Source organism: Ostrinia nubilalis, chromosome 22, assembly GCF_963855985.1.
Source record: "Ostrinia nubilalis chromosome 22, ilOstNubi1.1, whole genome shotgun sequence".
Classification (NCBI taxonomy): Eukaryota; Metazoa; Arthropoda; class Insecta; order Lepidoptera; family Crambidae; genus Ostrinia; species Ostrinia nubilalis.
The window spans coordinates 3,759,535-3,784,378 of NC_087109.1; the positions used below are offsets into that span (position 1 = coordinate 3,759,535).

The 24,844-nt window shown below is 43.0% G+C and overlaps 1 protein-coding gene across 1 annotated transcript in view; it reads right to left on the minus strand.

Moving 5' to 3' along the window:
• The window catches only part of LOC135083026 (dystonin), a 282,038-nt gene that overhangs the window by 144,946 nt on the left and 112,248 nt on the right, over positions 1–24,844 (minus strand). Inside the window, exons 6-21 of the mRNA XM_063977789.1 lie at positions 23,920–24,113; positions 22,780–22,865; positions 18,530–18,717; positions 17,871–18,002; positions 16,707–16,876; positions 14,781–15,002; positions 13,890–14,094; positions 13,205–13,309; positions 11,813–11,931; positions 10,823–10,967; positions 8,622–8,738; positions 7,792–7,916; positions 7,157–7,385; positions 6,413–6,592; positions 1,868–1,960; positions 904–1,078 (exon numbers count right to left, since the gene is read on the minus strand). Of these exons, the coding sequence (XP_063833859.1) occupies positions 904–1,078; positions 1,868–1,960; positions 6,413–6,592; positions 7,157–7,385; positions 7,792–7,916; positions 8,622–8,738; positions 10,823–10,967; positions 11,813–11,931; positions 13,205–13,309; positions 13,890–14,094; positions 14,781–15,002; positions 16,707–16,876; positions 17,871–18,002; positions 18,530–18,717; positions 22,780–22,865; positions 23,920–24,113 (2,485 nt within the window). The remainder of the gene's footprint in view (positions 1–903; positions 1,079–1,867; positions 1,961–6,412; positions 6,593–7,156; positions 7,386–7,791; positions 7,917–8,621; positions 8,739–10,822; positions 10,968–11,812; positions 11,932–13,204; positions 13,310–13,889; positions 14,095–14,780; positions 15,003–16,706; positions 16,877–17,870; positions 18,003–18,529; positions 18,718–22,779; positions 22,866–23,919; positions 24,114–24,844) is intronic.

A 24,844-nucleotide genomic window follows, 5' to 3' on the forward strand; every position in this document is an offset into this window, starting at 1 on the left:
CTAGGCGTCCAAATAAATAATTCACTAGACATAAATCGTTGTTAAAATTGGGATAGACACAAGCAATTGGCAATAAGGCCGCATGCAACAGATACCCTAATAAACCGGCATGTGTTCCAAAAACACTGGCACACTGCAATCTTCCAATTAATCCAATAGAAAAAACTATTGTCCAATAATGGACACGAAATGGAACTCTTTGGAACTGACGCTTAAATTATTTCCTTAAATATTAGCCTATTTTAGGTAGGTACCTATTTTAACAAGCCGACGTCCGTTAGTAGATTGACCTTTTTGATTTGATGCCTGTATTGCTACTAGGAAATAGGAATGATACCTAATCCTTTGATTATTATTGGATGTTAGATAAGATTACGACATACGATCTATAACAGTCTTTATTTGAAATCATAACTCCAATTACGATTTAACGCATTTGAAAATGACATATTTATGTATGCTCTTGGTACATTTACGCTAAAATAAAGATCTGCTTAGATTTCAGGTACTGTCTATGTATCTAAATTACCCCCAGCTCCAGCCCATCTCTACACCTCATCAAATAAGCGGTTGACGTCATAGTTCTCTTTGCCTACACGTCACAGCGATATAGTGACGATATCACCTATAAATCTCATTTTTTCTTCTGTCTCACGTTCCGTAGCCATCTCTTGTGAATTTTAAATAAACAACTTGAAAAAATAGAATTGCCTAAGGCGGGAATCGAACCTACGACCTTTCGTTTGCCGGGCGACTCCCGCCTTAGGCAGTTCAATTTTTTCAAGTTGTTTATTTAAAATTTAGATTGTGAAGCCACTCTAATCGCTAAGGAATTTTAATAATCTCTTGTGAACAATCTCCATCAGATCTACGAAGTAATATGTCAGTATCTTGAGAACTTACCCTCAGCTCTAGCTCGCCTCTCGAACTCGTCGAACAGGCGGTTGACGTCATCGATCTCTCTGCGCAGACGACGCAGCTGTGGGTCGGCGGGGTCGCCTTCTGCTAACAACTTCTCCGCATCTTCGTTGAGAGCGCGGCGGATGGCCTGACGCTGTTCCGAACCCATTGCTACGAACTGTGGAAGACAAAAATGTTTTAGAATAACCCATCAGAAAACTACTATGTTCTTCTGGTTAATTTCGTTGCGGGTCCAGGGACAATAGGCTAGTTTCCTAAAAAAATTTTTTAGTCCGTCAAATTTTAATAAAAAAAAAATTGGACACGTATATTTTTAATTGTCAATCAAACAAATAATAACAAAATTATAGTCCGTTCAAGTTCCGCGCGACGTCACAAAGTGCTGCACTTTTACGCACTCACTGACGTCACGGGCCTTTTCTTTAGAACTTTGGCACGCTTTATCTCTTTACATTTTCATTAGTTTTAAAAAGTGAAAAATAAGTGTCGAGTATTTTTTGATAAGCTAACTGACGGACTAATTAAAACTCATGTTTTTTTACCCAGGAAACATCCCTATTTGTCTCAGAAGAAAAAACTAGGAACAAAAAATAAAAAACTTTCTCCCGGACAAACTTGACCTTCGTCTGGTTTTTATCGGTGGTCATGTTCTAGATCCTAACCAGGATCTACAGCAGTGTTGCAGTCGTGAGAACGAAAGGTGAGAATAGTCCCGTTTAACTCATCAGAGAAATCGTGCCCGAAGTATTGCATGGCCCTATGAAGAGTTTTAATTTAAAAGTTACATAGGACCGACAGATCTAATCGGATTAAAAAAAATACAGGTAGAACCATAATGCTCTCGGAAAATCTTCAATAAAAAAGAAATGTACCTATTTAAAAAAACTTGCCGAAATTAAGCTAGTTGGTTTTTTGTTCGAGAGCATAAAATGGGTGACTCGCTTACCTGCGGGAAGTCCCATCCTTTCACCACCTTGATGGTGGCAAAGATCATATTCTGGCGCATCCTCAGCTGTTTGCGTTGCCAGAGCTGGATCACCTGCAAAAATAACATAATATGAGCCAAAATATATACACAAAGAAATCCCGAGGATTATAAACAAAGCTGGCAATATTCCCTTGCTTAAAATCTAGATATTTATTTAAGACAGCCAGTTCTCTGTGGTTGAAGATTCCGGGTAAAGCTCGTTACCGCCTTTGGTCAGATAAATACTTTCTATCAGGTGAGATGTAGACCAAGAGAAGATAGATAATAAAAATGTCAGTGTCTCTTTACACTATTTTGTCTTTTACTTGATTAACGGGACAAGAATGTTCAAACCTATAACCACTAATCGTGAGATTTTTTAGATTTTTATAGATTAGGGTTATAAAAATCGTATGAAGAAATGTTACCTTATAAAATAACAACAGTATGAGTCCACCTAAACACACGAATATCACATCCACAAACCATCTTAGGAAACCGAATATAATATTAAGATTATTATTCATATTAAAGTCCACTATTAGTCCACAAAACAATTTAAAAAAATTTAAACACTTCAAAACATTTTAAAATTATAAACAAACTATTTATATTACAATAAACATTTTAATATATAAATTTAACTAAAGTGCACCCCACTAAAGCTGTTACGAAACTAAGTATAAGTATGTCAGTATTATGTAAAGCGTTTAATCAGTAGGTACTAATAGGTCATCGGTAAACATAATTAACAATAAATAAATTGATACGATTGTTTTCCCTATTCAAATATGCATCAGTCAATAAGTGGTTTTATTTTGGTATCACTAATGGGAAAGTTATAAATGCGGTAACATTTAAATTTTGAAAGGAATAATTTGAGCATTTAATTTTGTCCTTATTCTATGGCCGAATTCGGCCGTTTCGAATGTTGCTATCCCTCTCATGCAAGCGAGATCCTAACATGAGCGACGGTGACAGGTAGACCCAAAACTACGTAAGCAGCGTTTCGGAGTAGCTCTGCAGTTCTTACCCTATCATAGGTGTTGCGTAGTCAAGCGGCAGTATCGCGGTAGTTTACAATATTGCTATCCCTCTCACGCAAAGAGTGACGCTAGTATGAGCGACGGTGTCCATCAGATAGTTCTCATTTCTCCTTACCCTATCATAAGCGTTGCGCAGACGCGTAGCAGTGTCGCGACAGTTTCGAATGTTGCTATCCCTCTCACATAAAGCAAGATGTCAGCATGAGCGACTGTGACAGGCAGCTGCAGTTCAGACGTTCGAAAGACGCTAGTGTGAGAGTGACCTAACATTATTACAGTTACTGACCCTATCGTAAGCGTTGCGTAGCCGCGCCGCAGCGTCGACGGCCTCCTGGCAAGGCGGCGGTAGCGCCAGCACCGCGCCCGGCAACTTTAGCTCTGCCAGTTTTTATCCTAATATTAACCCGGATACTTACCTTTACGTGAAGGTCGCGGGAGGCACCTGGATGCGGGCAGGACCGGTGGTTGTGGAAATCCTTGGGGGAGGTCTTTATCTAAAGCCCGGTCTGTGAGCACGTAGAATTTTGTCCAATGACCCCAAGCTACCCATCCTTATCACTCGCGCGTAATTATATTGCTGTCGCGACTGTGCGACGGGCGCCCGCAGTGAGTGTGCGAGCGCGACAGCAACATAATTACGCGCGAGCGATAAGGATGGGTAGCTTGGGGTCATTGGACAAAATTCTACGTGCTCACAGACCAGACTATAGCAGTGACGTCATTTGACTGAAACTAACTTACTCTATCGTAAGCGTTACGTAGCCGAGCAGCAGCGTCGACGGCCTCCTGACAAAGCGGCGGCAGCACTAGCACCGCGCCCCGTATGTATAAACCCACTAACACCTTTCGAGCGTTGTCGTCTTGCCAGCGCCCGCGCAACGCCGAAATGCTAATGCTGAATGTGCTGGCGTTGCGTTATTTCATATGAGAGTTGGTGGCGAGGCGACGACGTTCGAAAGACGCTATTATGAGAGTGACCCAACATTAGCAGCTACTTACTCTATCGTAAGCGTTACGCAGCCGAGCAGCAGCGTCGACGGCCTCCTGACAAGGCGGCGGCAGCGCCAGCACCGCATAATTATATTGCTGTCGCGACTGTGCGACGGGCGCCCGCAGTGAGTGTGCGAGCGCGACAGCAACAGAATTACGCGCGAGCGATAAGGATGAGTAGCTTGGGGTCATTGGACAAAATTCTACGTGCTCACAGACCAGACTATAGCAGTGACGTCATTTGGCTGAAACGAACTTACTCTATCGTAAGCGTTACGTAGCCGCGCCGCAGCGTCGACGGCCTCCTGGCAAGGCGGCGGCAGCACTAGCACCGCAACCCGTTTGTATAATCCCACTAACATCTTTCGAGCGTTATCGTCTTGCCAGCGCCCGCGCAACGCCGATATGCAAATACTGAATGCTGGCGTCGCGTTATTTAGTATGAAGAGAGTTGGTAGCAGCGGTGACGTTCGAAAGACGCTATTATGAGAGTGACCTAACATTAGTAGCTACTTACTCTATCGTAAGCGTTGCGTAGCCGAGCAGCAGCGTCGACGGCCTCCTGGCAAGGCGGCGGCAGCGCCAGCACCGCATAATTATATTGCTATCGCGACTGTGCGACGGGCGCCCGCAGTGAGTGTGCGAGCGCGACAGCAACAGAATTACGCGCGAGCGATGGATGGGTAGCTTGGGGTCATTGGACAAAATTCTACGTGCTCACAGACCATACTATAGCAGTGACGTCATTTGGCTGAAACGAACTTACCCTATCGTAAGCGTTGCGCAGCCGAGCAGCAGCGTCGACGGCCTCCTGGCAAGGCGGCGGCAGCACTAGCACCGCGCCCCGTATGTATAAACCCACCAACATCTTTCGAGCGTTATCGTCTTGCCAGCGCCCGCGCAATGCCGATATGATAATGCTGAATGTGCTGGCGTCGCGTTATTTAGTATGAAGAGAGTTGGTAGCAGCGGTGACGTTCGTAAGACGCTACTGTGAGAGTGACCTAACATTATTAAAGGTGTGACGTCGTTGTGTTGTGTGTGTGTGTGTGTGTGTGTGTGTGTGTGTGTGTGTGTGTGTGTGTGTGTGTGTGTGTGTGTGTGTTGTGAACTTGTGACGTCTTTTGGCTGCAATCAACGAACGTACGAACTTACCCTATCGTAAGCGTTGCGCAGCCGAGCAGCAGCGTCGACGGCCTCCTGGCAAGGCGGCGGCAGCGCCAGCACCGCGCCCGGCAGCTGGAGCTCCGTGCCGGCGCCGCCGAGGCGCACGCGCCAGCGCACGCGGCCCGAGTTGTCCGTCACGGTGACTGACGAGCCTTTCCCTACGGCTACAGGACTGGTCGTGGTAGAAAACCTTGAAGGAGGCCTTTGTCTAACAGTGGATGTACTTTGGCAGCAGCATTTTTCTTTAAACGTTACGCAGGCGCGCGGCAGTTTCAAATGTTGCTATCCCTCTCACGCAAAACGAGATGCCAGCGTGAGCGACGGTGACAGGTAGACCCGAAACTCGTAAACAGCGTTTCGGAGTAGCCCTATAATCCTTACCCAATCGTAAGATTTGCGCAGGCGCGCGGCAGTGTCGCAACAGTTTCGAATGTTGCTATCGCTCTCACACAGAACAAGGTGTCAGCATGAGCGACGGTGACAGGTAGACTTAACTACGTAAATAGCATTTCGGAGTAGCCCAGTAGTTCTTACCGAACCGTAAGATTTGCGCAGGCGCGCGGCAGTTTCGTATGTTGCTATCCCTCTCACGCAAATTCAATGCTATCTCTCTCGCGCAAAGATAGAAGCCAGTTCTCATTTCTCCTTACCCTATCGTAAGCGTTGCGTAGCCGAGCAGCAGCGTCGACGGCCTCCTGGCAAGGCGGCGGCAGCGCCAGCACCGCGCCCGGCAGCTGGAGCTCCGTGCCGGCGCCGCCGAGGCGCACGCGCCAGCGCACGCGGCCCGAGTTGTCCGTCACGGTGACTGACGAGCCTTTCTCTACGGCCACAGGACTGGTCGTGGTAGAAAACCTTGGAGGAGGCCTTTATCCAGAAGTAGACTCCTTTGGCTTAGTATTTATCCTTACCCTATCATAAGCATTGCGCAGGCGTGCGGCAGTTTCAAATGTTGCTATCCCTCTCACGCAAAACAAGATGCCAGCGTGAGTGAAGGTGACAGGTAGACCCAAAACTACGTAAGCAGCGTTTCGGAGTAGCCCAGCAGTTCTTACCCTATTGTAAGATTTGCGCAGACGCGCAGCAGTGTCGCGACAGTTTCGAATGTTGCTATCCCTCTCACGCAATGCAAGATTACAGCATGAGCGACGGTGACAGGTAGACTTAACTACGTAAATAGCATTTCGGAGTAGCCCAGTAGTTCTTACCGAACCGTAAGATTTGCGCAGGCGCGCGGCAGTTTCGTATGTTGCTATCCCTCTTACGCAAACTCAATGCTATCTCTCTCGCGCAAAGATAGAAGCCAGTTCTCATTTCTCCTTACCCTATCGTAAGCGTTACGTAGCCGAGCCGCAGCGTCGACGGCCTCCTGGCAAGGCGGCGGCAGCGCCAGCACCGCGCCCGGCAGCTGGAGCTCCGTGCCGGCGCCGCCGAGGCGCACGCGCCAGCGCACGCGGCCCGAGTTGTCCGTCACGGTGACTGACGAGCCTTTCTCTATGGCCACCTGTTAAGAAATAAACAGTTAGAGGGATATTCGTGAAGAAACGTTAGATGGCTTTTCTTTATGGCCATCTGTAGAGTACATTATTAAAAGTCTTATAGCAACTGCTAGATAATCGAGTTATCGCTGTTTCTCTAGAAGTACCGACATAACAATATAATGGAATACGAAAAGGACCTTATTCAAAGCCCTGATGAAACACACAGTGGAAGAAACAGTAACTTATATTTAAAAAATAGTTAAATAACAGCTTTTCTCTAGGGCCGTCTAGGGGCAAAATTCACAGTATGTCCCTGAAACAGTGTCTGTCAAACATCCCTACAATCGGTATCGATTAGAGACATTCAGCAACAGCGCCATCTATTACCAAAAACCGTAACTACACACTCACATTGGAATGCTTATAAGCGCACACGGTCTCGGCTCTCAGCGGCCTGATCACCGGCGAGCACCGTTGCTTCACCGGCCTGATCTCTTGGGCTTCTTTTACTCAGCCACGAGACTTCACCGCAGAAACTCGGATTAAATAGCGCCATCTATCGTCCAAATTCGTAACTGCATACTTACATTGGCATGCTTATAAGCGCACACGGTCTCAGCTCTCAGTGGTCGGGTGACCGGCGAGCGCCGTTGCTTCACGGGCCTGATTTCTTGAGCTTCTTCTACCAGCCGCGAGACGGCGCTGCCATGAGCGTTTAGTTCTTCGCGAAGGTCCTGCATTCCTTTGAGGAGGCGTTCTCCTTGGTCCAGCGTGAATTCGGATTGGGAGAAGGTGGTGTTGAGGGCTTCTTCGCGCCTAAAAGAAAATTTGAGATTAGCGTTTGTATTTTGTTGTAAAAAGAAATGCTTTAAAGGGTGGGGAAAGAACCTAATGGATTTATTTTTACGGATGATTTGATGTTTGAAAGAATATTTTTCAAACTATTTTGTTATCTGTGAATTCAAAATTAATTTTCTGACTGGATAAAAGAGTAGTTAGTAGAGTGAACAGTTTGTTAACAAACAAACATAAATACGAATAGATGTATTTTAAGATAATACACTTATCTAAATGAGAACTGAAAGTTAAATAAAACGGAGATCAGTCATAAAAGTTATTTACTACTTTTGCAAATTAGGCGTTCAAAGAGTAAATTAATTTGTTCCATAATTTGAGCCAAAGCTTCGAAGGAACTCAGTGACTTTTTCTACTTCATACTTACTTCTGTATCCATTTCTCTGCCTCCTTCACTCCCTCGAAGAAGTTGTGGTACTGCGTGGTGTGTTTGAGGTGGGTTTCGAGGCATAGCGTCAGCTGGAGAACCCACGCCCATTGCGACTGCATCACCTGTAGAAAACATTGTTTAAACCGATCAGAAATATTGACTCTGACATTTACGCCCGTATTCACAAACGATGCTTGCTAAGTGAAGCAGCAAATCGAACGCACAGCTTTGAATACAGCTCTGTGATTGGTTCGTGTGTCAGTCACCATGTGCGTTCACGCGCACTATGAGACCTCATATAAATGAATACAGGCGTTAGTCTTTAAACTTTAATAAGGCTCTGGCGAATATATCTCCACCATTTCTTTTTAAACCAGGAAAATGGCTTACTTATCATAAGGCATATAGAGGGCTATGAAGGAGCAAGACCTTTTCTTATTTACAAATGCAAATGAAGGGTTTAAGGCCGTCGGGCCTCGCCAACGGCGACTTTTTGTTGCGCGTTTCGTAAACGAGCGACAGCATCGCTACACGTGCGTTAGTCGCATTTGCAATGATTTGCAAAAGTCGCCTTGGGCGAGGGTCTTTAGATGTGTGGTTTTGGTCAACCCCAATCTGTGGAGGTCATCTATCGATTAAGATCCCTCTCCCCCGTCCTCCAAAAATCGACTGACACATAGCAAGCACGTTCGACGATCGTTTGAGTTTCAAATAACCATTTGAACTATCGATTAATAAATCAATACACTATATGGCAACACTACCGTGATCAGCATGTCGTTATAGTTTTCCACAAGAAAAATGGTTATTCACAGCTATGTTTTTACCTGCAAGTGTGACTCAATCGTCTTCGTAGCCGGGTGGTGCTGAGCGATCAGGGCCTCTCCTCTGTCGATTACGTTGCTGAACTGGAGCTCGCGTTTCTCCAGCGATGACATCAGTTGCTGTGGGAGAAGCGACCTTATTGGTGAAGATATAAAGTGTATAGGAGAAATTGAAATCGACATGCTAGGATACTCATGAGAATATGACCAACTTTTGCAGTAAACTTTAATTTGAAAGGTTATTGATATAATTAACTTTTAAAAAAAATAAAACCGACTTCAAATGCGTGAACACAAAAAACAAACTAAAAATTAAAAATATTGCGTATAAAAAAGTTCATCGCCAATTTTCCACCCTTGGGGGTGAAATATTTTCTTCAAATTCGCATGAAACCACCCTTTTGATAATACCTATTCAACAAAAAAATAATCGTTCAAATTGATTTATAATCGGCGGAGATATTGCGTATAAAAAAGTTCATCCCCAATTTTCTACCCTTGGGGGTTGTTTTTTCTATTATTAAATTTAAATGGGACCACCCTTGAGGTATTACCTATAAGCCGAAAAAAGATTTGTTCAAATCGGTTCATAATTGGCGGAGTTATCGCGTAACAAACATAGAAAAAAAAAAAAAACATACGGGTCGAATTGAGAACCTCCTCCTTTTTTGAAGTCGGTTGAAAATAAAGAGCCATGCGAGTAATTTGTAGCTCTCATTTGTTTAGTTAGAGGACCCAAAAGGAAGTAAACACACAAAGTTTTAAAAATTATCTTTCTGAAGACGTATTAAAACACATTATCGCTAGACTAGTAGTTTTGTGTTTAGTGTATTTTACAAACACAAAAGATTTACTGCAAAAGTTATTCATATTCATAAAGAAAACATCCTGTAATTTTCAGTACGTTTTCAATTTCATCCGTTCCAAGCGACATCTACAAAACAATGAAGCAACATCGAGAAATAAATACGCAAAACAAATGAATAACAAAATATAGTGTAAAACAAACCTCGCTATCGTCCCCAAATGAATGCTTGCACAGATAACAAAATTTTAAAACAATTGCAAACGCTACAACATCTGGTTAGGAAGAGTATTTGTAGGCGACGTTTGGCAACACTGACGTGTGACGTCATAGAGTGGTAAGTATCGAATTGTCAAATTAGTAAGATTGGCAACACCAATGCTAACTTTACGTTAGCTTATTGTGTCCCTCTGCTGGGCAAAGGACTCTTCCATGATTTTCGCTATTTGATAGGAACCCATCTTTATACACAAATTGAATGCATTTATTTAGGTTCTTTTTTGCATAATTTTATATCAAATGTTTCTTAAAAATATGCGAAGGTTTGTGAGAATGACTTAATTAAAAAGCATTGATGGGAGAATGATTCAACTGATGATGATGAAATGCATCATAAAACTATACACATTACAGTTCTTAGTATCGTTTATAAACAATATTTATTTGTCATATAAAATAAATTTTCAGTGCAGCCAGGCTCGCCCCTTAGCATAAACTGTACACCGTGTATTAGGTAGGTCAGTAAAGATCGTTTGATCCACGAAGACGCGCCCCACCATTTTTCCGCTAATGTTTGAGTGTTATCAGTACACGCTAAATCATCCATGAGTGCACACGCACACTACAATAATGACACTCGGATTGCTCGGATCAAACTCCCCGCACCCCGTGACCCTCGATCAAACATTGGTGGGCGCGTCTTCGTGGATGAAACTATCTATACTACAATACTCGATTAAACCAGTTACAGACTTTATACTGTGGTTGGTTAAAATGTCCTGGTTTCCATCAAAGCGGAGCGAAGAAGTGTCAGGCTGTAATTTTTTTCTATAGAATTTGACAGCCGAGGCGGCGCGGCGTGGAACGGAACTGTGCGGAGCGGAGACAAGAAGTGGAAATAATGAAATCTGATTGGTTATTCCACACACTTATCTGCTCCGCTCCGCTTTGGTGGAAACCGCGCCTAAGGCGTGCCTTAAGGTTCAGCCAAACCAACGCGATCAGCCGGCGTACAGCGACGGCGATCAATGCTTTTAAGTCTGATCGCCATCGCTGCACACCGGCTGATCGCGTGTGATCGCGTCGGTTTGGCTGAACCTGAAAGAATTCCTCTGTTGAGGAAGGAAGCTTAATTCAACTTTCACGTTCGATGACGTATGCTTTAGTGATGTATTCTCACCTCATAATAGTGTTGTACTGCGGGCAGGTTGATGTGTGGGTCGGCCCAGTCTCGGGACAACTCAACTTGTTCTTTTTCGTTGAGCCAGTTCAGTTCGGCTGTGGCGGACTGAAGGAAATCTTGGAGAGCGTCTAGGTCGGACATGCTGTGGAAACAAATTACACGTCAATATGTGAAATAACTTGACTAAAGCCCGGTCTGTGAGCACGTAGAATTTTGTCCAATGACCCCAAGCTACCCATCCTTATCGCTCGCGCGTAATTATGTTGCTGTCGCGCTCGCACACTCACTGCGGGCGCCCGTCGCACAGTCGCGCAGACCAGACTATAATCAATATAGGTCGCGCAAAGAAACTTGAGGCGAACAAGGTAATCACACTGACGTAATATTTGCATGTAAAGAAACACGCAAACCAAATTACAAAATCGAATACGCTAGCTACCTGGCTCTTGCTAAACGTAACGAAGCGAGACAGATAGCGATTGTCAGTAAGACCACGCACGACGAGCGTATACTGAGATATAAACACAAACAAATCTTTGCTTGTATTGATCGTATCAACTCCTCCTGCGCGATCTATACTTATGACTTTCTTTTCTTTCTTTCAACAACTCGATCAAATAAATAAATAATAAATAAATATCCTTAGACATTTTACACTGCGCTTCTAGTCCCAAACTAAGCAAAGCTTGTACTATGGGTACTACACAGATATAAACATACTTCAATACTTTTTTTTTGTAAATACATACTTATTATACATAGAAAACACCCAGTCAAATACAAACAAATATGTTCATGCACACAAATGTTCCGAAATCCGATCAATAGTAATGGATCTTTCATTTTCTTCCTATAAGTAGGTAGCTTCTTACAGTTTTATCTTTGGCTATTTACTATCACTTGCAATGTCATCCTAAACAGAGGTGTAATAATTCCATAAGGTTCAGAATTGTGTAGCAATTATCTGACAAATGTAAAGTTGTTTACCGTTTAGTACTAGTAGACAGCAGTTCAGCATACAGCTTCTGCAGCTGACTAAGATGCTGGTTGTACAGCGCGAGCTCCTCGCCGCTGAAACTGGATCTTGCGTGGACGCACTGCTCGACCTGGAGGACAAACGGTTGTATACCTTATGTAGCTGTGATAGGTACTATAGTTCTTGGGTCTAAATCTGTCAGTGCCTGGGGTATGAGAGCGGCACGGAAGGGGTGACATTGACATATTGTGAAGTGACAGAGCATACATCTGAAGTCTCGCTGACGTATGACCGTCACAAAACTACCTTCCCTTCTCGCTTCCATACCTCAGGTAATGACTGAGGTAAGCGCTTGCTAGACCTATATAAGGTCACCTCCAAAAGACAGACGAGATTTAAGGGACAAATAAAACATCTTAAATTAATTCGTTTTAGATAATACAACCATATTTTTAGAATGCTAGTTTTCGAGATTTTTTGATGTTATGTCGAGTGAAACCAAAGTGCTAAGTGCGGTCCGGAGGCATGGCATCGATCGTGCCAGACAGTGCATCCGTGTACAAGGACGTCACGTCCAGCAGCTTATGTAAATAATGTGAAAAAGACAGAATGACAGAGGGCCGATAAACCAAATTAATTAACTCTTAAAAATATTACATTTAGTTTGTTAGGAAAAGTAAAAACAGAAACTAGCCTTTTTTTTTGTTTTAATGCTAGGGTCCAATTTTTCTAATATAATTAGATGCCCTATTAAAATTTCGTCTGTCTTTTGGAGGTGACCTTATAGATTGCAGTAAAAATGTTTAGTCTTATGTAATGTTATCTATTGTATGGGCTTATAGACTAATTTACAGGTGTACTTTGGGATTCAAGACAAGTCTATTTGTTTACTTGGCAGGGAAAAAGATGAAGTAAAAAACTACCTATTAAGCAAAGAAGATTAAGTTGTAGTTTAATCTAAAGGACAAGGCACACTTATTAACCCGAAAACGAATCGTAATTGTATCAACTAGAGGCTGTCAGTATTTTTTGTATGAAACTGCGTACCTACTGCAACGCACACGTCTTATCCGCACCGTAACTTAAACGCCTCGCCTCGCGGCGAAAGGCGATACGGTGTTGATCCCTTTTCTAGTTGATAAGTGTGCTATGTCCTTTATATGAACAATTATTGTCTTTTATATTTTGCATATCTTATGTCTCTACAAACTCAAAAAAGCACAAAAAAGGACAAAACAAATGTCATAAAAATATTCACGCATAGATAAATATTTAACCGGATCGTTAACTCATTGTTTGCAGGAAATGTCCGGTTAAAATAAATAAACCCAAGCCAAGTATTTCCCGCCGAATATTGTACATTATTTCCTACCAAATATTATAAATCTTTAGCTTGTACATACCTTGGAATGGAACTGGTCAATTTGTTTATGTTCTCTCTGGTGTTTGTCCAACTCGTGTTGCACTGATGGCAGATCGGAGCCGTAGTCCGCTTCGTGTAGTTTTTTCTGTAAATTAAAAATAGTTAGGTACTAGTAGTTTTATTATATTGATGAATGTTGTGATAGGAGCTAAAGAGTCTAATTAGTAGCCAAATTCATCAAATGGACACACAAGACTAAATCTACATAAAACGTTACCGAGTGTAGCTTAATTTGGAAGAAAGTTTTAACCGCGTTAGTTTATTCTATCTCATAACTACTCTCTCTTACTACATATGAAATAAGGTCTACATTGGCAACTATGTTGGCGATTGAGGCAGATTCAACGACTTTATTATAATAACTTAACTGAGTTAAATTAGGCTTCTCATCATAGATATTAAAAATTCGTGGTAGCGTCTCTATCGTCTGATAACTTAAAACTCAATTTACTACCTTAACATTAAGTAAGAAAAGTCCAAATTCACTTACCAGTCGTTCTTTGCACCACCTAGCGGCTTCATGAAGCTGGTGGAAGCTAGGGTCGGCATCTAAGACCCTGGTCTCCAGTACAGTCCTGGTCTCTCTGCGGACGGTGGTCTGCTGCACGGGCAGGCGACCTAATAGCTACCTAATCATTAAGTGAGAAAAGTCCAAATTCGCTTACCAGTCGTTCTTTGCACCACCTAGCGGCTTCATGAAGCTGGTGGAAGCTAGGGTCGGCATCCAGAACCCTGGTCTCCAGTACAGTCCTTGTCTCTCTGCGGACTGTAGTCTGCTGTACTGGCAGGCGGACTGATGACAGTCTTGGGACCAGACGCCCGGTGAAGGCTTGACGGGCGTTTAGCCAGCGGTCGTGGACTTGCTGCACTCTGGAATGAAGATAATATGGTCGATATATTGTATTATAGTAGGTATGTAAACGAACTAAAGTCGCTGACATAGCCCGACGGATTAGCAAGCTAAAGTGGCAGTGGGCAGGGCACATAGTACGCAGACGGCCGATGGGGCAGCAAGGTTCTGGAATGGAGGCCGCGTACCGGAAAACGCAGCGTGGGACGTCCACCCACAAGGTGGATCGACGACCTGATAAAGGTCTGGATCGCTGGATGCAGGCCGCTACGGTGGAAGTCATTGGGGGAGGCCTTTATTCAGCAGGGAACGTCCTATGGCTGAAATGATGATGATGAGGTATGTCCACCGCACTGTGGTATGATAGCGTAAGGTATCAGATATGGGTCAAACAAATATACTGTGTACTTTTATTTACTTATTTATTACACTGGCAGTCCTGAATTGTATTTTAAGTTAGAGACATTTATATCATCAATAACAAATAACGCATTCAATCGATTTTGAGAGAAGAGGAGATTAAAGACTTATATGCTGCGAGCGTGAAGGTATTTTTTTCATGTCCTCTTGCCTCTAGCAAAGAAGAGAGAATCAGCAAAATAAGAGCGGTTAGTTCCCTGCAGTAGAGATTAAATTACCTGATGATAAATTAAGTTATTAATACACTTTACTGATCAGCCAGTATGGCTGGCAGATCGAAGCTTACCTCCTGTGCAACTCGCTGGCCTGCGGGTATCTCCCTTCCTTCAGCGCTTGCGCATCCTGGAACATTTCCTGGAGCGTGTGCTCCATAGCGCGTAGGTCGTGCTCGATCTGCTCGGCGGCCATCTTGGCTTCCGCCGGGTGCACCCCGCGCTCCACGCGGTGTATCTCGGCTTCGATATGACGTTCTACGTTGTCTAGACCGCTCTCGGTTTGCTTGATGTCTCTGCGAAGAGTGGTTTATGTTAGTGGTGAATACAATAGTAAAGATGAAGCGTGCTATATTCGGAGTTTCCTAAGTGATCTAATCAGAAATGAAGATCCGAAGGAGAACCAAATTAAGCCACATAAAAATTGTTAAATTTAAATGGCAGTGAGTGAGTGAGTCACATAGCTCGTAGGACTCACGTCGTAATGTGAACGGGCCTCGCGGTGGACCGATGATATAGTGAAGGTTAATGGGAAGCATCAGAACGTGGGTAGCGCAGAAGCAGTTGTGGAAATTCTTTGAAAAGGTCTTTGTCCAGCGGTTTTACTTTTGACTAAATTGATGATAATACAATAAAAGAGGAGAAAATCATGGTTCCACATTCCACTATAGTCCAGCAGCTTCCCAGCTTAACTTTCCCCTGGGACAAACATACCCTTCACTGGTTGGGTTTTTATTGGCGGTTAAGCTGTAGATCCTGGCTACACAGAAGTTGCAGCGGTGGGAACGAGAGGTGAGAAGTCCCGTATACTCCAGCTCAATTGTGCAGCTTTTCAGCCAGGCGCTGCAAGCTTTCCAGGCGACGCGTCTCATTGTCCAGGTCGCGTTCGCGCTCCTACTAGTGCTGCTAGTGCTACAGCGTCAACACAGCTAGTGTACTGTGCTCCAGCGTCAGCACAGTTGTGTCCTGTGCTCCTCACCTGTGCAGCTTCTCAGCCAGACGCTGCAGGCGCTCCAGGCGGCGGATCTTGTCGGCCAGGTCGCGCTCGCGCTCCTGCTGCGCCATTAGCAGTCGCGCCCACGCCTGTTCTAACGTCAGCACAGCTAGTGTTCTATGCTCTAGTGTCAGCTCAGCTAGTATACTGTGCTAGCAGGTCGCAGGTCACTATCAACAGCTGAGTCTATGCTCTAGCTTCAGCTATGGCTGATAACCCGAATAGAGTGCGGTAGACCGTCTGGTGTGAATCCAGCTATTGTACTGTATCTATGCTCCAGCTCACCTGTGCAGTTTCTCAGCCAGGCGCTCCTGCTGCTACTGCTAGTGCTAGTGTCCTGTGCTCCAGCGTCAGCACAGCTGTGTCCTGTGCTCCTCACCTGTGCAGCTTCTCAGCCAGACGCTGCAGGCGCTCCAGGCGACGGATCTCGTCGGCCAGGTCGCGCTCGCGCTCCTGCTGCGCCATCAGCAGTCGCGCCCAGGCCAGTTCCTCCTGTAGTGCTACTAGTGCTAGTGTCCAAGCCTAGTAGGTAGTCCTAGTGCAACTAGGGTAGACGGTCTGGTGTGGATGCAGCTATTGTGCTGTATCTATACTCCAGCTCACCTGTGCAGCTTCTCAGCCAGACGCTGCAGGCGCTCCAGGCGACAGATCTCGTCAGCCAGGTCGCGCTCGCGCTCCTGCTGCGCCATCAGCAGTCGCGCCCACGCCTGTTCTAACGTCAGCACAGCTAGTGTCCTATGCTCTAGTGTCAGCTCAGCTAGTATACTGTGCAAGCAGGTCGCAGGTCACTATCAACAGCTGAGCCTATGCTCTAGCTTCAGCTATGGCTGATAACCCGAATAGAGTGCGGTAGACCGTCTGGTGTGGATCCAGCTAATGTACTGTATCTATGCTCCAGCTCACCTGTGCAGTTTCTCAGCCAGGCGCTCCTGCTGCTGCTACTAGTACTGCTAGTGCTAGTGTGCCATGCTCCAACGTCAGCACAGCTGTGTGCTGTGCTCCTCACCTGTGCAGCTTCTCAGCCAGACGCTGCAGGCGCTCCAGGCGGCGAATCTCGTCGGCCAGGTCGCGCTCGCGCTCCTGCTGCGCCATCAGCAGTCGCGCCCACGCCTGTTCCAACGCGTCCGGTCGCAGCGTCGGCTCGATGTCGCATTCGCCCACCGACTCGAAGTATTTCTGGGGAGATAACGAGATATTGTTACACATCACACAAGAAACTTTATAACTATACTTATAAGTAGTAAAATAAAGTCGGGAACTACATAACTGGACTTTGCGGTATGATATGGAAAGCCATTGCATAGATGCTGCAATGCAATCTAAACTAACATTATTAAGCTGAAGAGTTTGTTTGTTTACTTGAACTAGCGCGTTACTCTCAGGAACTACTGGACCGATTTGAAAAATTCTTTCAGTGTTAGCCCATTTATCGAGGAAGGCTATAAAAATGTTGCGAAAACGGGTTTTCACGCGTACGAAGTCGCGGGCACAGCTAGTGACTTCATATGACACAAATGACGAAAGAACCGCGCTCCGGTAATAAGCAAACAGCGCTCCAGTAGCAACTGAATAGAACGCAGGTGAATCAGCGATGAATGAATAGCGAAATTGACGAGTGAACAGCGCTCCATAGATAAGTGGTGAACAGTGCGGCGCCTCGTAGACAAGTGACTAATGAATAGTGCTCCAATAACAAGTAAATATGTGATGCGCGAAGTGCTTCAGCAAGGAGAGAACAGTGCATTCAGCGCACGGAAGCTAGATGAAAGCGAATAATGAATTGATTTGTTTCAGAGAAAAATGAATGACTTCTGCTTCCCTCCAGTTCCCTGTAGTGGTGGAACACCTTTTGCTTCTCCCGCTGTCGCAGCGGCACCTCCTCGTTGCTTGTTCACATGCAGCATCGTTCGTTCGTTTCAGCCAAATGACGTCCACTGTTGGACAAAGGCCTCCTCCAAGGTTTTCCACAATGCACGGTCCTGCGCTGCCCGCATCCAGGCTCTTCCCGCGACCTTTACCAGATCTTCGGTCCACCTAGTAGGAGGCCTGCCCACGCTACGTCTTCCAGCCCGTGGTAGCCACTCGAGAACTTTTCTGCCCCAACGGCCATCGTCTCTACCAGCTATGTGCAGCATAGTTCAGCGAAATGATGGTGACTCTTGACTCTTACCTCCAGTTCCCTGTAGTGGTGGAACAGCTTCTGCTTCTCCCGCTGTCGCAGCGGCACCTCCTCGTTGCGGAAACGCGTGCTCTCGCTGAGCAGCTTCTTCATCTCGATCAAAGTTGACGGGAAAGCACGGTCCTGGAACAGATACGGTATGTATTAGTTAGTATCGATGAAGAGGTGATAAGTCGATGGGGTTCTTGGGAACTGGACTCCCTGGTGTTTTTAACTGCCTGCCTTACGCCTGTTTACTTTTCGCAAATACACAGGGACACAGAGGGGCTACGCCGAAAAACGTTATCCGAAGTTTCGAATGCTACCATCCCACTCACGCAAAGCGAGATGACAGCATGAGCGACGGTGACCGATAGACTCGAAACTGATAGCGTTACGGAGAAGCTCTGCTGTTGTGTATGTCCACCTGGACATACAGGTGCTTAGTTGTTCGAGCAACTTTAGTCCTAACTGTCCCAAAAACTTCAGGCAACTCTAGCCTCTATTCCCACCTGCATAAGCGCGCACTTCTCGTGGAGCCAGGCACGGTGTACGGCCGCCTGCTCCGTGTAGGCGGCGGCGCGGCGTTGCGACTCGCCACTCGATTTTTTCAAGCAACTTCAGTCCTAAATGTCCTAAAAACTTCACGCAACTCTAGACTCTATTCCCACCTGCATAAGCGCGCACTTCTCGTGGAGCCAGGCACGGTGTACGGCCGCCTGCTCCGTATAGGCGGCGGCGCGGCGCTGCGACTCGGCGTCGAACAGCGGGTGCACGGGCGGAGGCTCCGGGAACGTCTCGTACAGAGACGAGATGTAGGTGATGAGGGACTTCTCGTCGGGTTCGTGGGTGTCCACATCTGGAAGGAAGATTGTATTTTAGCCGACTTCAAAAAAGAGGTGATCATTAGGATGTGAGATGTGACCTAGGTGACGTGAGTGTCTATATCTGGGAAGGAAGATTATATTTTTAAACCGACTTCAAAAAGGAGGAGGTGTTCTGTCTGATTTTATTTAAAAAAGAAGCTACAATTGAAAGACAGTCGAAACTTTATCAAAAATAGGTCAATTAGTTTCTAACTCAAAATTGCTAGAAAAATTAAACATATCATCTAGGTAAACGAAACGATTATGGATTTCTGTGATTTTTCAGAAGGGTTTAAGGTCACTTCAATGAAATGATCATTAGATAATTAGCCACAGTTAACTTAAAAGTTACTAAAAGTACAAAAATAGTGGGAAAATAATGTTTATTTTACTTTTTGATGAAATGTTTTGATGTTGGTTTTATATTTTAAAGTTTATTATTTTTACTCGACTTTAAGTACTTATGACATGACAAGTCTTCCGCGCGTGTTGATAGCGACACGCATTCATAGGAAAGCGCATTGAATTGTATAATTAATTCTGTGTATAATAAGTAAAGTCTCTACTCAAGAAGTAAAAATATAGACACGGTTAGTAAGGCGAAATTCCTACAAGTCAATTTGACAAAAAATAATAAATTAATAATGGTTGTAAAAATAGTAGCGTTCTATTTTAAAATAGACAATGCAACATTTTACTATTACATAGCAAACACACTGCCTCCAATTTAGTAATATAAAAATGTGCACTTAAAACAAATTAATTCCAAAACGCGCTGAAGTCGAACATTCAACTTTGTTTTATGTCTGGTGCTTTCCTAGCGTGGATAATCGCCTCAACCTCGCCAGGAGATTTTATCGTCGGCGACAGCGTTTATGGTGATTATAGTCATTCAGAGTGCACATAAGTGAAACAGGCCCTCGACCTCACGTGTGAACGCGAACTCTATGCACAATGCTGGCCGGTGTGACGCATCGCGAAAAAATGTGCTCAAATAACGCTACCCCCAAGCTGTGAGGTCCGCGAGAGCCATAAAGAAGAAAAAAACTGTGAAGTTTTAAAAATAAGTATGACAGGTATTTTGGCGGGAAAGTCGAGAAAAATTTAAGATGTTTTGACAGTTTGACATTCAAGAAAATTGTGTAAAATGGTTATCTACTTTTCGAAATAATTTGATCAAGTTTCATAAAGGTCGGTATGATAACGCATCGCGAAAAAATGTGCTCAAATAACGCTACCCCGAGCTGTGACGTTTTAAACATAAGTTTGACATGTATTTTGGGGGGAAAATCGCTTAAATGTTTTTTTTTTTAATTTGGGAAGTTTGACAGGTTTTCGAAAAAAAAATTGTAAAAAGTTGTGTAGTGTAGTTCTTTAGCGAAATATTTTGATCAAGGTGATAAATATCTACGATGCTATAGATGGCCTATTATTTGAATTCACCTGCCATAGTCAAGTAGGATGACGTCAACTCATAGCGTCTCATGGGTACACTATAGCTTGTAACACCCAATACACTTTAGACAATGGCTCGTAACTTCTTCGATTTGAATGGAACCTGCTGGGTCTCGGTTGAGTAATTCTAATTGAAATGTAGCCAAATGTATGGAGGTCTTTAGCATTTACGACGTCGTAATACGTACGTTATAAAATACATAACAATTCAAAGTATGTAGTATGACGTATGGTCAAATACACACATATTCAGCAAAATTGGCAAAGCATGAAATAATTTTACTTGATGATGGACATTCGACAGAACTCAGGTTAGACAAACTTTGCAGTCATATTTTGATTTAACATTTCGTTTAATTTACAATAAGGAAGAATAAAGCATGAAATGTACACAATATAATTTGTGCCAGCTGGCAATGATAAAAGATAGTTTAGAGAGATGTGTAGGACCAGACGGCCGATTTATTAATGAGACTGTGATTTTTGTATGAAAATTTGATTTTCTTGCCATTGAGTGTATTTCCAAATTGGGCGGTGTCCATCTGGAGATTTTTAATAAGTCAGTGATCACCGCAAGCCGCTAGTGCAATAGATATAACAAATGTACTAAGTTACTTTCTAACGTAACATGTGCTCGAAAAACCAGTAAGACAGGCCTATCCCATATCGGTGTTTTCCGGGAAAACTTGTTATTGAAAGCCTAGGTTATTTTTTAGGATAGGAATTTAGTAGTTTTCCATTAACACTGATAAAAAGTAGTCTTGTATTAATCAATCGATTTAATTAATCGTTTTTACACCTACGGAAACTCATAAATTCTTGCACCACAGCCTACACTATGAGAAAGACTAACTGTGCCCACTATTTTGTTTGTGTAAATCGAATGGATTAATCATTGACTAAGCCCTCCTTTAAAAGATGACATTAATGACAACGAAAAGAAAAAGCACACTTTAGGCAGATACTTAAATAGACATTGTCTCCAGCTAATATTTAATAGTTTTTAGGTCCCAAAGATCTTATACTAAGTCATCATCATCATCATCTCAGCCATAGGACGTCCACTGCTGAACATAGGCCTCCCCCAATGCTTTCCATGTTGCCCGGTTGGTAGCGGCTTATACTAAGTAACAAACACGAAAGTCCCAGCTCTCCATTTAGCTTGCGCGTGATACAATTAACTTGTCAAATGTCAGGATTGTCCATTAAACTGTCACCCGAGGGAGCACGTCACACTGTCCAGCTGTCAATGTGTCAATGACCGACACGGACCGGAGCAATCGTGAGAGAGAAGCTTTTTAGCGAGATATGACGTCATTATCGTCATTACAGCTTTGCGGTCTAGAACTTAGGTTCTGGGTGATCTAAAAATTCGAAGATCCTGGATTCGATTCTAAGATTGGACATAAAAATTTAAGAATTATTTTGTGTTAATACGTGAATCCGTGCTTCGCCAGACTTTATCTGAAGACCTCTTGTAGAAAGAAGATCATGATAAAAAATATACTAACAAATATCTTAACCTTAATATTTAGGTTATAAGAAATTGCTGCTTTTAAACCAGAAAATACTTCAGTCGGCATTTCACACTTTAATGGCATGCTAATTTTAAAAACATGTCACGATCAAAGTTGCAAAATATAACGTGGATTTTCAGAGCTATAAACTCTGTCAGAGAGCAAGAGTCATGCAGCCGAAATGGGGTCACAATCCTTGTGAATGCGTTAAAATTGAAATAAAAACCGGCCAAGTGCGAGTCGGACTCGTGGACGAAGGGTTCCGTGCTACAATTTTGTTGTTGTATGAGAGCCCCCTTAAATGTTTAATTTATTTTATTTTTAGTATTTGTTGTTATAGCGGCAATAGAATACATTATCTGTGAAAATTTTCACTGTCTAGCTATCACAGTTCATGAAATACAGCCTGTTGAGTAATTTCGAGCAAAAAAGGCAAAAAATCGCGTTTTTTGTATGGGAGCCCCCCTTAAGTGTTTATTTTGTTTTATTTTTAGTATTTGTTGTTATAGCGACAAGAGAAATACATCATCTGTGAAAATTTGAACTGCCTAGCTATCACGGTTCGTGAGATACAACAAACAAGCAAACAGTGAAGTCTTAGTAACAGGGTCCCGTTTTTACCCCTTTGGGTACGGTACCCTAAAAACGAATAAAAATGCCTGGGAAAAGCGAAAATACTGAATAAGAGCTCTGAATTGAAACGAGTGTAAAAGTTTTCGCGAAAATGATAATTGGAAAGTCGCTGCTTCTTTCATAGAAAGCGAACGCATTTTTAGATGATTGCATAACTGGATCGGTTTTCTTTATAAATATTAAGGAAGTATTATAACAGAGTTATACTAATCCACACAGTACTTGAACTACATATTTAAGTCACTGAGCAAATAAGTAGGTAATATAGGTTGATACTGATGACTGAAAAACTTTAAAAACGCTAACTTTATTTAGTCTAGTCCCAGTATAGAGGGCCAGTTGACTTCTAGAACATGCTATGGATCTTTGGGAATGAGCCTTCCCAAGGAATAAGAATTTCGATATGCTAAAAGAATAGGTACTTAAGATAAAATCACAAATTCAACTTACCTTCAGGATCTAACAGTCTGGTAACTCCGTACTCTTTTTCTACTACATGGAATGCTGTCTCCAAGCGCTCACGAACTTGTCTTGACCTGAAAATAAACATGACATTTCAGAAAATATAGTTTTTTGTCTCTAAAATAAGTTATAGCTACTTTTTCTTAACCATACACAGTCTAGAAGTGCCTCTATTGCACTTAATATCTTCATTTTGGGATAAAGATTGGAGTCAGCGTCGTCAAAAGATACTTATTACTATTTACATTATGCTAAACGGGAATATTCCCACCTCTCGTTCCCACCGCTGCAACACCTGTGTAGCCAGGATCTACAGCTTGACCGCCAATAAAAACCCAACCAGTGAAATTCAAAGCTCATATGCTATAAAACGGATATACCTAAAATAAACCTTTCAAATCCAAGTTCATCCACTTGAAATACCTTCCACATCCATCTCACTTCAACAACGAAGTTTTTATCAGACTTCAGAATAGTTGCTAAAACATTCTTTGAATTCCGACATGGGACATTCCAAAGAATGCCGCAACTATTAGTATGCTTATAAGGAAATTGTTCCTTGTAGTGCTTAAAACAAACAAAGCACGTAATCAAGTCAAGGTTCAGATAAGCATTTGCGAATTAATTACCATTCTTTAAGAGTAGGTATTTCAAAGATAAACTGGAGTTTGTAGAAAGTATTTGTCTTAAAATGGAGCAGAATTCTTCCCAGTATAAAAGACAGCTAAGATATGTATGAGATAAAAAGTATATGAGATCGTAACAGAAAAGCAAGCAACGGAACGTGCGACTGTATATCTTCAGTTTAAGTTAAGTAAACTACCTTTGGATTAAACTAAATTGTCAAATCCGGAAGAACTAAAGTTAAATAGATCATTGAGTTAGCTTTTAAAGTAGGAATACTTCAAAAAGAACAAATTTCGACGCAGGAAAATATATCCAGACAGGGACTTTTGAATTCAATTGCCAGTTACGACACATACTTTCTAACAAATGGATCAACGTGTCCAAATAACCTGATACACCATGACAGCCATGTCAAACACCTATGATACACGTAACCCTAGTAGTAGAGCTATTACAGCCCACAAAAAAATGGGATACACGGAGATTGGATTCATCTCTTACCTGATATTACGCCAGTCTATCAGGTCAGGGCGGTTCCTGTGTATGAGCGCGTTAAAGGCAAGCCCGTCTCGCCATGACGAGGTGAAGTCCGTCACTCTGACGCCAGGGTACTTGGCGGTGGATCGCCGGGCCCAGCTCAGGAGCGCCTCTCGGGCCGTCACGTTGGGCTCTTGGCCCACGACTATGTCTGATATCTGGAAAGAAAGGCACTTGTTAGTATGGTAGAAAGATACAGTGTATTAGGAACTAGAAGGAAGAGCTGGATGAATTAGTGCTGCTGTCCAGAGCATTAATATAACTATGCTATTCCTTGAAGAATTAAGTGTAGAATGCGATGGGGCTGATGTCAGTAGATACCAAAAAACATTTGCACAACAGTGATTGGTATGAAAAAAAAGTAAGAGCAACTTCAAAAAAGTAGCCTCATAAATTACGTATACGTATGTAGATGTTTTACCTAGACCTACACATACAATTAGTAACTAAAAGTAATAAAGTGTTTTTCTTGAGTTCTACAATATAAATGGTAGAACTCAAGAAAAACACTTTAGTTATCTTAGTTTTTGGTTTGAGTAGACTAAAATCTGTTACTAACATTCAGAACGTATTATAATTAAAATTGTGTAAAGTTAACTAGAATAACAAACTGTGGTCATAAAAATCGGAATAGGTAAGTACATCATACAGGTAATAATTTATAATAAGATCATCAACGTTTCACTTAAATTCCATCATGACGTTGGAAGTGTAATCATTACTGATCACGGCATATACCAAGACGATGTTATCAAAATTACGAGCGATGTGAAAAAAACTAATTAAGTTGTTACTGACAATGGGTAATTACATGCTATGGACAGTGAGATACCATCAGTTAATAGGGGCGAGGTGGTAGAAGTAAGTATAATTGGAGTGTTCGAAGTGG